The sequence below is a fragment of the Leucoraja erinacea genome, chromosome 1 (genome assembly GCF_028641065.1).
Source record: "Leucoraja erinacea ecotype New England chromosome 1, Leri_hhj_1, whole genome shotgun sequence".
Classification (NCBI taxonomy): domain Eukaryota; kingdom Metazoa; phylum Chordata; class Chondrichthyes; order Rajiformes; family Rajidae; genus Leucoraja; species Leucoraja erinaceus.
The window spans coordinates 72,350,692-72,365,280 of NC_073377.1; the positions used below are offsets into that span (position 1 = coordinate 72,350,692).

At 41.8% G+C, this 14,589-nt stretch overlaps 1 protein-coding gene across 6 annotated transcripts in view; it reads left to right on the plus strand.

Annotated features, from left to right (window-relative positions):
- apbb2b (amyloid beta (A4) precursor protein-binding, family B, member 2b) overlaps positions 1 to 14,589 on the plus strand; it is a 276,260-nt gene that overhangs the window by 145,330 nt on the left and 116,341 nt on the right. For all 6 annotated transcript variants that reach the window (XM_055637131.1, XM_055637100.1, XM_055637109.1 and 3 more), the window contains exons 5-8: positions 3,408 to 3,610; positions 6,752 to 6,811; positions 8,610 to 8,695; positions 8,809 to 8,869. In XM_055637131.1, the coding sequence (XP_055493106.1) occupies positions 3,408 to 3,610; positions 6,752 to 6,811; positions 8,610 to 8,695; positions 8,809 to 8,869 (410 nt within the window). The remainder of the gene's footprint in view (positions 1 to 3,407; positions 3,611 to 6,751; positions 6,812 to 8,609; positions 8,696 to 8,808; positions 8,870 to 14,589) is intronic.

The window sequence follows — 14,589 nt, forward strand, 5'->3', positions numbered from 1 at the left end:
GACTTCCCTGACACTTCAATTCTCCATCCCACTCCCACTAACTTGTCTATCTCTTTTTCTCAATTTTCCAGCAAAATCCAATGTAAGCCTGGCATTCTGCCGAGGCATGCTACGGCTCCCAGGTCTTAGCGGATTCAGCAAATTCATATTATCAGCTTTTCTAGTTTGTGGCCATAAATTTTATTAGTCTGAAGAAGAATCCAGACCTCAAACGTCACATTCCATTACCTGCCCAGATATTGCCTGACCTGCTGAGCTCCTCCAGCACGTTGTATTTAGATTAACCCTATGTCATGCTCGACACAATTACTGCCAGAACTGATGAATCATTTTAACACTTTTTGATTTACTACAGCAACAGCATCTTGTATCTTTCAGTTGTAGTACGTATTTATCCTCTCCTCATTCACCACATTCTATCTCATTCAGACAGAATGGCAGCAATTTAAAACATTTTGATCAATCTGTCAGCTAACGCCAGCACCATTTGTGAAATTGGCCTCCCCTGCTCCACAGTCAATATTTTATTTTAGTTAGTTAAGTGTTTTGTTTGGAGGTCTAGACTTTTTTATGTGGGCGGGGGGGGTGGGGAGGGGGAAACTACCTTTCAGGGTCCCTACCTGGTCGTAGAGGCAGCTTTTCTCCGGGCTGCAGCTTCGACCCACCCTCGCGGCCTACCAGCGGGCCTGGAGCGGCGTTTCCTGTCAGGGGACCGCCCAGAACCTCGGCTTCGGCGGCGGCACAGCGCTGGAGCGCTATCGCGGAGAGGGCGATGCCTTGCCCGGGTCGTCCGCGCTGGAGCTCCGGTGAGCTGAAGATCGCTGAGGAAAGCATCACGGAGCTGCGGGACTGTGGAGCGACCAGCTGTGGGTGGCGGCGCTGACTTTACACCGGGAGCCTGGGATCTCTAGATCAGATCGCCAGTTGTGGAGCTCCCACCGGCGCGGCCTTGTTGGCTTTGGAAGCCGCGGCCTCCGGTACGGAAGCGGCCGTTCCAGGGTTCCCAAGCTGCTGAGAGGACTCTCCCGACTCCGGAGCAACATCACCCGGCGAGAACGGCCTGGAACATCGGGCCTCCGTAGAGGCAACTGTGGAGGCCTCAATGGGCCCGACTATGGGTGAACTGGGGTTGGGGACTGGACTTTGTGCCTTCCCTCATAATGGGAACCATTGTGGGGGGATGTTCTTTATGTTTGAAACTCTTATTAATGTTATGTCTGTATTCCTTCTTTATGTGCTGCAAAATGGCAAGAAGCATTTCACTTCACTACACCTAGGTGTAAGTGAATGTGACCAATAAAATACCATTGATACCTTTGAATTGAGATATTCCCGTTAAACCTTTCACCCCATCTTTCTTGTAACTTGATATGTTTAATATCTGATTTGAAGATAATTAACCTGAAGCATTAAAGGGCCTGTCCCACTTATGTGACCTTGGGACGCAAATTACGTGACCTCATGGTCGCGTTGAGCCACAATGGTCCCGCAAAGGTCGCTCTCGATTTCATGCGTTCGCACAGCCGTCTGGAGTGCGTGACGTCATTTGAAGATGGACACAAAGCGGGACCGGCAGCATCTCTGGAGAGAAGGAATGGATGATGTTTTGGGTCGAGACTCTTCTTCAGTCTGAAAAGAAGGGTCTTGAACAGAAATGTCACCCATTCCTTCTCTCCAGAGAAGCTGCCGGTCCCGCTGAGTTACTCCAGCATTTTGTGTCTATCTACAATTTTCTTGGCCCTGCTCTGGGAGTAGAAATGGGGGCGGATCCGGATCCGCAACGGCCGTGAGCCCCAGGCCGAACTCGGTGATCATTTGCTTGCTTCTGCTGCTGTTGGAGGTTAGACGTTGTGTCGCACCAGGGTCTTGGCCCTGTCCCACTTTGGCCGTCAGTTCCACGACAGGCCATTGGCGCGCAAAGATTTTGTTCACTACAAAAATTTCGGAGCCCCGCGCGTTGTCGCGCACAACTACATACCCCTCCGCGCTTCTCAGTGGGATCGGCCCCGCGAGGCCATACGATGCCCGTGCGCTTCAACGCGACCACGAGGTCGCGTAATTTGCATGCCAAGGACACGTAAGTGGGACAGGCCCTTAACTCTCATGATCAAGTTCACATTTATTGTCACATGCAACAATTACGGTACAGTGAAATTTGAGTTAACATGCAGCCATACAATCAAAAAGAACACAATACACAATAGAATTTAACATAAACATCCACCACAGTGGAATCAACATTCTTCACTGTGATGAAAGGCAATAACGTTCAGTCAATCTTCCTCCTTTGTTCGCCCGTGGTCGGGGTCATATACCCTCCATAGTCGCTGCCCACGGAAGGCCCGCTGTACAAGCCCTCTCGTCGGGATGCAAGAAACTCCAACGTCGGGACACACACCGTGGTTGGAGTTCCCAAATCGGCCACTTTCTTACCCGGAGACCGTGGCTTCACGATGTTAAAGACGGCAGGCCGGTGGTCGGAGCCCTTCTTCTGGCAATCCCCGGCAAGGGATCGCCCCGCTCCACGATGGAAAGTCCACGCCGCGCCCGCGGCTAGAAGCTCCGCAGACCACAGCTTCATGATGTTATAGTCCGCAGGCCGTGGTCGGAACACTTCATCTGGCGATCCCCGGCAAGGGATCGACCCGCTCCGCGATGTTAAAGCCCCACCGTGCCAGGTGCTGAAGCTCTGGGCCGGTCTCCGAGAAAGGCCACACCAAACCAGTTGTTAGGCCGCAAGGGAGGCGAAGATGTGACAAAGAAAAAGGTTGCATCTTCATCGAGGTAAGAGACCAAAAACGGTTTCCCCCTATTCCCCTCCATCACCCCCCACACTAAAACATTCACTTAGACAAACTAAAAACACCAAAAAAGTCGAATGGACGAACACGCTGCTGGCGAAGCTGCTGCTCCCGTCGCCACCCGATGGATGTTTCTCTTTTCAGAAGTGCTGTCTGACCTGCTGTGGAATTAGAGCAGTTTCCGTTTTTAGCTCAGATTTCTAGCATCTGGGTGTTGTTTTTGCTTTTCATTTACAGATGAGTTTGATCGTGACTCCTATACATTAACTTTCTTTTTTTTTTAAAATACCAATTGAGCAAAAAGATCCATATTGTTTGTAGTATGTTCATCTGTGCGATGATAAAATGCTATCTGTTAAAAAAACATTATCTCTGTTGTGAGTTATTATGTCTTTGGATTTGCACTCATATTGGACCTTCCTGGATTCACGGGAACCTCAACATCTTTTTAAGGAGAGGGTTTTAAAATTATCTCCAGGCACCAAAAGACTTGTTAGCTATATCTTGTATTTGTATTTTAATTTAACTGCAAAGCTACTGTGATTCTCAGTTGGTTAAATTAGATTTTCAATTTGGTTAATGTTTCTCAACTCCACTTTCCAACAGACATTTGGAGCGATCAGTCCTTTCAGACTGACCCTGATCTTCCACCAGGATGGAAGAAGATCAACGATGTTGCTGGCATCTATTATTGGCATATACCTACAGGCACTACCCAGTGGGAGAGACCAGTGACATCAGCAGAGGTCCCAGACATACGAAAAGGGTCATTGTGTTCAATAACACCCTCCCCCACTCCGGAAAGCGAGGTAAAATAAAAATATTTGGTGCTTTGAGATGTTGGGAAAGATTTTATATTCAAATTTTCACATTTTAGGCATTTTTTCCTAAATCCACCTTGGTGAACAAATTGAAATGGCTTTTGTTTTCACTTCTCTGCTCTCTTGCATTCTTTCCCTTTGTATCCCCCTCCCCTGAGAGCACCACCTCTACATCTGCCTGAAGTGCAGTAAACAGGTGAATGGGTTCACCTGCTTCTTGACATTTACCACTGCAGGTGTAGAAGTGAGTGTAACCTGAAGTAGATTTAATAGATGCTTCTGGTTTCTTGTTGTTTTCTACTTTGACTACAAATATAGCCATGGCATCTATTTTCAAGTTTTATTTTATTTTTTAAAGATAAAACATTGTTGCCTTATCTGTATTATTTTAACATTACATCTTATGTGATGCCAGTTTTCAAGTTTTGGTATCCTGCAGCATCTGCTGAATATAAATAGGAATGCCCCTCTGATATTCCTTCACTCGCCATCCACGTGATGCATTTCAGATTCAAAACTCATTATAGAAGATCATCAAGTCTGCTCAAACTTGTGGTAAAGCATTGTGGCACTTTATTATAAAAACTACTACAGCACAGCAGTGGAACGGACCTTCAGCCCACGATATTCATGCCATACCTGATGCCAAGTTAAACTGATCTCATCTGCCTGCACAGGATCAATATCCCTGTATTCCCTGAATTTCCATGTGCCTGTCTAAAAGCCTATAAAATGCCACTTTTGTATCTGTCTCCACCACCACTCTTGGCAATGCATTCCAGGCATAACCAATGTTCTATAGAGCTACATCATGACTTCCTTACACTTATATTCAATGGCACTAGCAATGAGGGCAAGCATGCCTTATGCCTTCTTAACCACCTTCTTAACTATCTACTGTTGCTGCCACCTTTGGTGAGCTATGAATTCGGATCCCTCTGCGCATCAACACTGTTGAGGATCTTGTAATTAACAGTATATTTTCCCCTTACATTCAACCTCCCAACTCACACTTGCTCAGGCTAAACTTTGTCTGACATTTCTCTGTCCATTTCTGCAGCTGATCTATATCCTGCTGTATCTTCTGACAGCATTCCTCGCTCTCTGCAACTCCTCAAATATTGGTTTCATCAACAAACGTACTCACCAACCCATTTACATTTATATAGCAAACAAGTCATTTTTTAACTATACAAACAGCAGAGGTCCCAGTACAGATCCCTGTGGAACTCCACTGGTCACTGACCTCCATCCAGAATATCTATCTTCCAGCACAATCCTCTGTCTTCTATGAATGAACTAGTTCTGAATCCATATGATCAGGTCATCATGAACCTTGTACATTTTAATCTTCTGGATCAGCCTCCCATGATGGAACTTATCAAAAAGCTTGCTTAAAAACCCATGTATACACATCCACCACCCTACCCTCATCAATCTCCTTCATTACCTCCTCAAAAAAATCCAATCAAATTAGTAAAACAGTCGGATTGGGGTTTGTTTTATTTTCAACAGCTAAGTGTAAAATTGTGGACCCCAGCCAATTGTGTTTGCCAGACTCCTTCCCCTAGACACTAATTTACCCTCCTGCCACTTTATGCTGGTGACCTTTCTGAGGTCCTGCTAGTCTAACCAAGCCCCAGGCCAAACAGCTACCCCTGAAGCCGAAGTGTCCGCTGTCCCTCAGTAGTTGATACCGAAGCCTTGCCCTCCTCGACCATCGCAGACCATCCTGATGGTCATCATCTGTCTTGTCTGCTATTTCTAAATGTTTCTATATACGCTGAAATAGATTTGTCATTTAAATATGAATTACTTTAAAAATTAACTTGTATAAATCAATTGTACGCATTTAATATAGTTGAGCACAGACTAATCCATAGATGGGACCTTGCTGATATTTATCTTCCAAGCTGACAAGTGTAAGGAAAGTACCTTTCAGGTCTTTTCGCCTATTATTTAACCAGTAGATGTATCTTGCAAAGACTGTCCTGAATTAACAAAATCTAATCCTGTTCTAATCACTGTGTGTTTACTTTTCAGTGAACCAGTTTTCTTCTGCAGTTTGAACATTATTTTGCATTTGTCGATTAACATTTTACCATCCAGGACCCAGATTTATTTTTTTCTGCAATTATTTGTGGGGTTTTGTACACAGTTTTAATGTCATAAAAATGTTGTTTGAAAGAACTTTGGAAACCTGTTCACAGTTAATTTGTTTGTTGGTAGTATCTTATTACCATGTCCTAATTAACCCCACTACAAGCTAAAGTTTTAAATCTCATTTACTTACACACTTCCCAAACATCTGCATATTCTATTCTTCAAAATTAATTTTTTGTCTTAATCCCTCACAAAACCCACAATATGAAAGCATTTCTGCCTCCCTCTACACAAAGCCATTTAAGTTTAATCTTATGACATGGTTAATTTTGATGCTGAAGATTGAGACCCTGCCTTCAGTATAGAACAAAACATTTGATAGACTAAAACGTTTTGTAAATTTGCTTTCTGTTGAACTGAAATGACATTGAGACTCATTTGCTTTTCAAAATGGAGTGAAATATTCTCTTGAACACTTCCAAACCTCTATTTTGCTCCCTGGTATATATTTGCAAATATTTAGCTTTTAAAACAATTTCAATTTTGTCTAATCGGTAAATTTGAGACTAGTAAAAATGCACAGGAGAGAGTCCAAACCATTTTTATGCTGTAAAATATTTGAAGGTTCATCATCTGTTTATCATTTCTCCCTATTCAAACCCTTGCACCTTTTTTTTCCATTTGTTTATCCGGAAAGCAATAATGGAATCTTATATGTTTAGTCTCTAAGGAAAAATTATTACAGGCACGTACATTCCATTGTGTGCGATACTAAAGTGTTCAAATTTTTCATAAATCCAAGTTGATTTTCCTTTTCATTTGTTGTAGTAATTGTCTTTGTTGTACATATATGTTGCTAGAATTGGTTCAACGTAGTAAATCACAAACCATTTTAAAAGTCCAGTAGTTTTATTTGAAACAGTACTGCAGCTTTTGTTCACTAACTGCTTTAGTGTACTAACCATGCCTGTCTTCTGTTTTCATGACAATGTGTGGCTCTTCCTCTGTGATTAATTGTCTGTCTAGAAACCATGGGCTGACTTTGCTGTACTGAATGGTGGAAAGATTAATAGTGACGTTTGGAAGGCAAGTATTTTATGAAATATTACAAACTTTTTAACAAAGAAAAGTGAATTACTTTAACTGTTTCCATTAAAATCAGAATTCATTTAAATGTGTTTAATAAAGCAAAAGTAGGCATCATTTCACACAGGAGTGAAGTGTTGATTCAATCAAAATATTTCTTAGATGAAACTTGAACGTTTTTGAATGTTTAATATTCTTGAGTGCAGCAGTGAAATAATTTGTAGTGCAGAACTATCCATTTCAAATAATGTCCCTGGAGTTAATATACTCAGTAAAAAGATGATTTGAAGGTAACTCTCACTTTGCAGTTCTGTTAATGGGCAAACGTATGATTATAAGTAACTTGTGACATTCTCAAATCTTGTGCAAATTAGAGTTGCAGTCATGTTGAATCTAGAGAAGTTTGAGTGCTTCTATCATGTGGATCTGCAGTGGCAAATGTTATAAATCTAATTATTGGATACCCCAGCATTGTTCCCCGGCAGAGTTGTGGAAAGGTTACATGTTTATGTGTGTGAGCCTCCCTCTAGAGCCTCTTTAAAATCAACTCCCAATATTAAATCCCATTGACTGAATGAAAATGTCCGTCCATGAGACAGAACCTCTTAATGATAATAGCAAATCTATGGATAACCAGCTTGCAAATAAGTTGCAAACTATAATTTTAGGTTTTGATATTTTAACTTCCAGTTCCCTGCAACATCGTCTTGTTCAAATTGTTGTGCTATTTCTTGCGATGAGACCAAACACATTTTAATGTTTCTCTTCATAAAAAAAAAAACAACTTTTGTTTGGTATTGTTCAGATGGCAGTAAGCAGTTTTACTTCGTTCAATTCACGCAAAATAAGATTTGTTGTGCTTTTGAATTTTAATGAATTCATGAATAGTGGGCAGGAGCAAGCTTGATTATTGATCTTATTTTTCCCCTGAGGTGAATGTGAGCTGCCATCTTGAATTGTAGCTCCCAATATCTGGTGAAAGTGAATCAAATGATTTTGACACTGAAAATCAAGAAATCATGAAATATTTTCCAAACAGTTGTGTGTGACTTGGACCTGCATGTGATGGCATTTCAATGCATCTGCTGTTGTCTCTCTTTTAGGCTTTTGGGCAGAAGAGGTTCCAAGACTCATAGTTGCTAATGAAAGACACCTTGTTTGCTGCAAAGCATACTTCAGATGACATTGCAGTTGGTGGAGGGTATGAATGCTCATAGGTATCAATTAAGTAGGCTAATTCATTTTAAATAATGTGTAGCTTCTGGTGGAGGTGGAGGAGTACTTACCTAAGCAAGTGCATATCACAACCTTGATCATGGTGACAAGGCTTGTCAGTGTCAGGTGAGTCTTTCGTCACAGGATGCTTAAATTCTGTCCTGCTCTTCAAACAAGTGTAGTGTTTGGTCTTGTTACATTTTTGAGTGGCGGCAATCTCCAGAACTGCCTTGTTTTCTGAGATGCAAGTTAAATTGAACACTGCAGACATTAGCATCTTTTGTCCTCACAAGTGAGTGATGAAGCAGCTGGGGATAGTTGGTCCAATCGTAATACCTGTAGAAGCTGCTGCAGCTAATTCTTGCAATCCCCAATATATCAATAATTTTGAATATAACATCTTTGATTCTAAATACAGGCAAGCACCATCCCTAATGTAAGTACTTAACACTAGTTCCGAATAACACAAGTGTTTCAATATCTCTAATTTTAAATCTCAATAATCTTATCTTTGGGTAAGTAATTAACCTCATGAAGTTGTTCATTTTTCCTTTGAAAATTAAACGATAATCTCCCGTGATAGGATCTCCATGCTGCCACTGTAAACCCAGATCCAAGCCTGAAAGAGTTTGAAGGAGCAACATTGCGCTATGCTTCTCTGAAGCTCAGGTGAAATATGATTATTTTTTAACAAATCTATTAATCTGGATTTTCTGAACAGTAATATCGATCTTCTACCTCATTTTCTGTTTACTTACTGTAATTTCCAATCGTTTCTACAGAACAATACCACAGTCTGAGGAGGATGGTTCTTGCACTATCAACAGTGACCCAGAAGCGAAGGTCAGTGTTGGTTCAGTGCTATTTCTATGCTTCAAACTCTGTGCCTATAAATCATATTATGTGGCATTGCAGTATTAAAAATAAATGTTGGCAGGTCAATTGCTACTCTTTGCTTTATTTATTGGTTTTCCATTAGAGAAAGGGCGATTGTGTATTTCAATTCTATTACATGTTCTGGGGGTCACTAATGGGTTAGCTCGCTGTTAAAACAGGTCTGTACCTTGTCATCGCCTCTTGGTAGGTGCCTAAGATGGTGATTTTTGCTGCCAGGAGAACACTTGGCCTCGCTGTTGTAGTTTTTGCACAAGGCATATATCCCCGACATGATTAGGCTACTGGAGACTAAAACCTTGCCTGGAGACAAACCTGATGGTCTCAGTTTAGTTTAATTCAGAGATGCAGCACGGAAACACAGCGAGTCCATGCCAACCATCGATCACCCATTTACACCAGTTCTGTTATCCCACTCTCTCATGGACTCCCGACACACTAACGTACAAACCCGCACATCATTGAGATGTGGGAGGAAACCGGAGCATGCAGAAGAAACCCACGGGGTCACAGGGAGAACGTGCAAACTCCACACAGACAGCACCCAAGGTCAGGATGAAGCCTGGAACTGGCGCTGTGGGGCAGCAGATCTAACAACTGTTGCTTCACTGTCTCCAGTCAACTGTGCTACCATAATGTGATGTCTACTGTTTCGAAATGTATTAATTGCCCAAGGCATTTAGGATCAGTTAACAAATTATTTAAATAGTTAAAAATAGCATTAAAAAAAACCTAACTTTGCTTAATTGTTTTTTATTGAGGCTCAGCAATTGTGGTCCAATGAATGGGAATGAGTGTGGGGTGAGAGATCAGACTTGCTGCCACCTGCAGTGAGTGCACAGATGCAGTGGGCCAGAATGCACTGGTGCAATACTGCCCGCTGGTATTTTTCTGTGGAAATACAGAAATTTAGTCATTGGTCCTTTACTTTCCACTGATGTGAGCTACGCGCTGAAGATTATTCTGTATTCAGTCACGTGCAGGAAGAATTCATATGCTGTGACATGAGGTGGCCATCAGATTGCTTCCTATTGGTCAGTGATCTGGAGCTACACGTTTAGAAGGGCCCCATGCTTTAATTTAAAAAACTTGGAACAATTCAATTCCATATTGACAAATGCTCTTTTAATTTCCTTTGACAAAAGATATCTAAAAGTTGATGGGCATCATTTGGAACCTGCATACTAACATGTGACTGGTCCTTCTTTGTCGGTGTATTGCTAATGAAGCTTTACTTTTGAGCAAGAATTGTTACTGTGGCCTTCAATCTCTGTGAGATTGAGCCATGCTGTTCGCATCCATTCATCTGCGAGAGATGATGGTGCGAATTTGATGTTATCCTGCTTGGAGAGGGAAATATTTTGTCTGTGGTTGCATTTCCTGCTGTGGCTGACGAGGCCTATCCTTGGCAGTCAGACCGACCCACAACGTCCACATGTGAAGTTGTCTCTGGCTGTTAGATTGGAGAGAGTGTTGCTTTTGCTTATTTTGTAGTGTTGGTGCCTGGCCTGAAGGGTCCTGAACTATCTGCTGTTGTGGTGCTTCACACCCAACTGGAGGACCTTACCTGGTCCTCAGCAGCCACATCCCAGTTGTCAGTGTCGTTGTTATCATTTTTCATATTTCTTTTAATTGTGTCTTTGTAGCGAAGCTTTGGTCTTTCTCTTGACCTCCATGCATTGGTATTGCACATCTTTGGGGATGCGTCCATTCTCCATCCTTTATACATGTTAAAGCAGCGGGGATGATTCTGCTTGAGAATTGCAGGGGAATTAGCATGTTGGTCAGGGGGAAGACAGATTCATTGGTGATTTTGTCCTGCCAAGAAACTCCCAGCATGGGGGCAAATACAGCGGAAATGAAAATTATTCAACTTCCGTTCTTGATGTAGGTAACATAGAAACATAGAAAATCGGTGCAGGAGTAGGCCATTCGGCCCTTCGAGTCTGCACCGCCATTCAATATGATCATGGCTGATCATCCAACTCAGTATCCTGTACCTGCCTTCTCTCCATACCCCCTGATCCCTTTAGCCACAAGGGCAACATCAAACTCCCTCTTAAATATAGCCAATGAACTGGCCTCAACTACATTCTGTGGCAGAGAATTCCAGAGATTCACCATTCTCTGTGTAAAAATTGTTTTTCTCATCTCAGTCCTAAAAGATTTCCCCTTTATCCTTAATCTGTGACCCCTTGTTCTGGACTTCCCCAACATCGGGAACAATCTCCCTGCATCTAGCCTGTCCAACCCCTTAAGAATGTTGTAAGTTTCTATAAGATCCCCCCTCAATCTTCTAAATTCTAGTGAGTACAAGCCGAGTCTATCCAGTCTTTCTTCATATGAAAGTCCTGACATCCCAGGAATCTGTCTGGTGAACCTTCTCTGTACTTCCTCTATGGCAAGAATGTCCTTCCTCAGCTTATGGGTCCAAGTCGTTCAAGCTTCCCTGCATGCTTTGTAGACAGTTATCTTGGTGTTGATTGTGAGTTTCCTGTTCATCCATGACCACTTGGTTAGCCTCACTTGCTGGTTGCTGCCTTTCCTACACTTGAGTTGATTTCTTCATCTAGAGACGCTATCAGTCCAATTCCAGTTGAAATATGACCATCCTCTATCACTGTAGATCCTAGGTAGTTAATGGGCATTTGTTTCCAGTGGAGTGGTATTTAGTGTGACTTTAGCGAGGTGGGGGGGGGTGGTGTGGCTTGACCCGTGACTGCAGTCATTTTCACACTGATTGTTAGTCGGTATTAGTGAGCCGTATCACTATGGATTTAAGATATTCCATTACGGTCTTGTAAATTACTGACTTCATGGATATGTTTTGTTAAAATATTCAGTTGAATGTCTATGGACCAAATGATTTATGAGAAGATTGATTTTTTTTTTGCCAAGTGCCAAAGGATTATTGAAGAATTTCCTGGTAAATGTATACGTATAACATTCTATAATTGCACATTGAAATTGCAAGTAAATTGTTGAGTTCTAATATGGAACAATTGATTATCTTTAAAAACATTCTACCACAACATTTTCTATCCATTACCTCCTATTTCCATAATGATTTCCATGTGTTTGATTAGGCAAATGTGCCCTTCACAAATCCATAGGTAATAATTGTCATTGGCTGATTTTCTATATATTTTTTTTAATCCTGCATCATGCTATCCAAGCCTCAGTTGTGCATTCAAACCTCCATATCCTCAGCCTTTCACAAGCACTATTCTGTTGCCACCAAGTTTGCTTCTTTCCCTGGCAATTGTCTTAAGGTTGACCCAGATCCTAGAGACCAGGGATGAGCTGGTGAATATGAATATAAACTATCACTAATACTGCTGTCCCTCCACTTCCATAACATTGCCTGACCCCTGTCAAGGCCTTGACCATGCTTTTTATTTCTAAGCTCTTTCCGATGCTCTTCTGTCTGACCTCCAGTGTCCAATAAACCGAAGCTGAATACCAGAATTATCTACATACTCTTGGATGGGCATATTACAACTGGAATCTGGTTGACCTAAACAAAGTATTTGCAGCTGTTGTTCTCGTGAGAACTCCTGATTCAGGGTTTTGACCCGAAACATCAGCCATATCTTTCCCCTCCAGATGCTGTCTGGCCTGATACATGTTTCCAGCCGTTTGCTTTTTGCTTCAGCTGAGGTTTATTGGGCACTGGAGCCAGCCTTGTATCACAGCACAAGAACAGAAATTGCTGAAAATGCTTGGTAAATTAGACATGATTTGTAACAAAAAAACATGGCAAAGATTGAAGTTACAGGCAAAAGTTTTCATTAGAACTGGAAGATACTGCAAAGAAATAGCTAGAAAGAAAAAAGATGAGGAGGTTGCAAGTGTTGGTGGGGGAAAGAATCGGAAAACTATGAGTTGTTAAGTTGATTGGACATCAACAATGAGTTGATGAAAAAACAGCTCACAATACTGTAAACTAAAGCATGCAAAAATAAAATACCACAGATGTTGGGAATTTGAAATCAAAATCAAAAATGCAAAATATACTCAGCATGTCAGGTATCATCTGAGGAGAGAGATCGAGATTACATCTCAGGTTGGTCACATTCTAGTTGAGAAAGGTCTGACATGTTTTGGTAAAATATTATTAACCTTCAATGTTAACTTTGTTTCCCATTCTTCTGATATTGCCTGTTCTGAAGAACATTTTTAGCAATTTTGTTTTATATTTTGATAGCTGTGCCACCTTATAAAAATGAGGCATACTGATCATAGTTGTGGAAATCAAATGCCATGCTGCAAATTGTGTTTTTAACTTACTTAAAAAAAACAACACTGTTTGCAGAATCAGAAAAGACTGAATAATAAAAATTAAATTTCAAGCAGAATGCAAAAATCTGGCCAATGGCCCAAGTAGAAAGAGAACAGTTAGATGTTGCCCTTGTGGCTAAGGGGATCAGAGGGTATGGAGAGAAGGCAGGTACGGGATACTGAGTTGGATGATCAACCATGATCATATTGAATGGCGGTGCAGGCTCGAAGGTCCGAATGGCCTACTCCTGCACATAATTTCTATGTTTCTATGTAACACTGGTTATATAGGAATGGATCTGTGAAAGAGCTCCAATCATTAAAAATGTTAATTGTCCTAAATCATAATTTTAAAAATTATTTGAAAATCTTTGAAGGAAAAAAAGCTGGAGAAACTCAGCGGGTGAGGCAGCATCTATGGAGCAAAGAAATAGGAGACGTTTCCGGTCAAGACCCTGCTTCAGACTGATTTCGGGGGGGGGGGGGGGGGGGGGGGGGGGGGGGGGGGGGGGGGGCGGGGCGGGGGAAAAAGAAAGGAAGAGAGGTAGGCTATGGGAGAACTAGGAAGGGGAGGGGAATGAGGGAGAAAGCAAGGATACCTGAAATTGGAGGTCAATGTTCATACCGCTGGGGTGCAAACTACCAAAGCAAAATATGTGCTTGAAGATCTTTGATGTTTATTATTAGTTTGACAGCCAGTTCAGTGGTAAGATGCCGCTCAATCAGCTGTCGGTTACAAAAGGGAATACATTGGGAGTAGCTTTGGAGATTTAGGTGCGTGAGAGTTACTCTTTGTCTGTTGTAAAGATCACAAACAGCTACAGTGAGAACCCACCTGTCCAAAAGGCTTGTGGTTACGGATGCAACAAGTGTGGAAGACTTTGTGCTTGGCAGGGTGGACCAGCCAGAGGAATGTAACTGCATATTGTGCAGCATGGCTCTGGAGTGTCTAGTGGGAAACTTGATGGTCACAAAGTAGAGTAAGAGCCAACTTGACCGTGAAGTCTCACAGCCTACTACCTTAGGTCAAATAAGGAGAAAGACTACTCAAACAAATTATTGTAGGGCAGCCAGCATGTATTGGTATTGGTTTATTATAGTCACGTGTACCGAGATGCAATGAAAGTTTTTGTTTGCCTGATATCGGATCAAATTAGATAATACTATATATGAGCAAGTAGAGCAGAGAGAAAAATATGAGAATGCAGAATATAGTCTTTCAACAATACAGCATAACTGTTACAGAGAAAAAGTCCAATGTCTGCAATGAGGCAGGTTGGAAAATTGGGACCGTATGTTTGCAGTTCCTAGAAACTTCATAACTATTACTGCATAAAATAAAATGCCTGTATTTTCTGAGGGTCCCTGGATTGTTTATGATGAAAGAC